The sequence below is a fragment of the Poecilia latipinna genome, unplaced genomic scaffold, assembly GCF_001443285.1.
Source record: "Poecilia latipinna isolate Pla-1442-1.1 unplaced genomic scaffold, P_latipinna-1.0 Scaffold3026, whole genome shotgun sequence".
In the NCBI taxonomy this organism is placed as follows: Eukaryota; Metazoa; Chordata; class Actinopteri; order Cyprinodontiformes; family Poeciliidae; genus Poecilia; species Poecilia latipinna.
Window position 1 is genome coordinate 29,915 of NW_015115642.1, and position 2,287 is coordinate 32,201.

The 2,287-nt window shown below is 38.9% G+C and overlaps 1 protein-coding gene across 1 annotated transcript in view; it reads left to right on the top strand.

The window, feature by feature from the left end:
- The first annotated feature begins 931 nt into the window (after window positions 1-931).
- Window positions 932-2,287, top strand: part of LOC106939914 (uncharacterized) — a 12,932-nt gene continuing 11,576 nt past the window's right edge. Inside the window, exon 1 of the mRNA XM_015022490.1 lies at window positions 932-1,666. Within this exon, the coding sequence (XP_014877976.1) occupies window positions 1,489-1,666 (178 nt within the window). The 5' untranslated portion in view covers window positions 932-1,488. The remainder of the gene's footprint in view (window positions 1,667-2,287) is intronic.

A 2,287-nucleotide genomic window follows, 5' to 3' on the forward strand; every position in this document is an offset into this window, starting at 1 on the left:
CAGAGGGAAAGAGTTTCTTGGTGGGTCCCCCCCCCCCCCCCCCCCCCCCCGCTATTGCGAAGACAATTATGAAAATATAAATAGAAACAGTTTTTCACTTCAACATCAGACTTACTTTTTTATTCACAAACAAATGTATGTTGACATTTTTTTTAAATAATTTGATAGTTAGAGGGCGCAGATCCTATCAGGATAGTATAGAACACCTGGGCTGCTGAAGTGGAGTAGGTGGAAAAGGTGCATATGTGTTTCTTAAACTTTTTCAGTCCGAGGACCACTTAACCCATGTTAAGAAAGCGAGATATTTACTACCTGTTGCTCGTTGTTATCTCGTCTCCCCGGGTCCGTTAATGTCGTGTGTACAAGTGAAACCATAAGGACAACAGTCACTGTTCAACTTCACAATCAACCAGAATTTTATTCAAACTATCAAGTGCCTAAAATCACACCAACAGTGCAACATAATCATAAAAAATCAAAGCCACAAAGAAGAAATTAATTACCTTAGGAAAATTCAAAATTACAAAGACGCGCATTTGGAGACCATTGTGTGTGGCAGTTAAGACAATTCCACCTCAGTGATATGGTTGGCTGTTTTAGATCAATAACTTTTATATCAAGATGGGTTCGTTACTGTCTGAAGCGTCTAATTTAACGTTTAGAGGTGGTCTTAAACAGCCCATAAATGACGTGTTGCTGTTTGTATGCCAGAGGCCATGCAGGCCAAGGGATATTGTAAAATGAATACATTCTTTGCCAAGTGCAAGTGGTTGTCAATTTTCCAATTTGTTACAAGATTGGCTTAATATCCCTAGGAAATGGAAGACAACTGTTCCACAGGAAAGCCTTGCATTCCAATGAAATTACTCCCATATGGGTGTGCTATGGTGGCGCAGGGGTTAAGCACGACCCATGTATTCCTGGCCTGGTGACCTTTGCTGCAAGTCATTCCCCATTTCTCATTACCAACTTTCCTGTCAATTAACTATGAAATAAAGGCCAATAGAGGCAATAAAACCTTTAAAAAGAAATTGCTGCCATATTATCATTTCCAGACCTATCTGAACTATATATAATATTTTATTTTGATCTACTGCAAATGAACACTGAAAATTGTCAGCATACCTTCAACTGAAAGTCCGCCGGACGTCTAATGGTATTTCATTTTTAAGTCTGGAAAATGTTGTCAGCGGGCGTTAGGTGAACCTTCAAACACAACATTCAGCGGACGTCAATATTTAACGCATTTCCTTCAATTCCAGAGTTATGTAATATATTATGTTGATCATTAAACTTAATCCCAATGGAATACATTGAATTTGGTGGTTTTAATGTGAGAAACATTTTAATTTTGTCACAACTAAACTAGATGACGTGAGTTTTATCCTTTGTTATTTCAGATGGTCATCATGACCTGCTGCTGTTCACACAACATCAGCTGAGAAACAACTTCACAGGAAGACATAAACAGGAAGAGCGCTGCCTCCTATGGCTGATACCAGCACACAGGTCACGACTCAGTCTGAGAACTTCACCAGCAACTTCACCGGCAACAGCACTACATCTACAGCTGTGCAGGTAGCCACTGTGATGAAGTGGTTGACATTTGGCATCGGGTTGCCCGTTCTCGTCCTGGCACTTTACGCCCTCAAGAACCTCTCCAAAGGTTTGAAGAGATTTTTTTTTTAACTTTTATTATACAAGACTAAGTTGACATAATCCCACAAGATGATTACTTATGCAAAATATGTAACAGAAAGGACAAAAAACATTTTCTCTCAAATATCATTGGCTTTTGTTTTAAATTTTTATACATTTATTTTTAATACATGCATTTTTTTTTTATCCAGGCTCATGTTTAAAGTAGTCTGCTGTGCTCAGTTGAGCACTTAATAATGTAAGAATAAACATCAAGCCTGAAAACATAAAACTGTAACACACTGAATGTTCTCTCTGCTTGTTTTTTGGTGTTGAATCCTGATACTCTCATGGAACTGTTGTTAGTCAGTTGCTATGGCAATGCATCTGTGTGCAACATAGCTGACTCGGAGAACGAGAAAAAAGAAAACAAGTGGTTATGAGTTGTTCTTTAACAGTTTTTCTGGGTTATTGTCTCTCTGCTGTGGCGCACTGACCTGAATTAATAACACCAACATCTCCAGGTCTCGTTTTGTGTACAGAATGGTTCTACTGCAGCAGCGCCACTTTGGTTGACTTTGGTAAAAGAATTGCCTTCTTGTCCTCCAGCGTTCTGCACATGTGTGTAATTTCCAGATGTCAACAATAA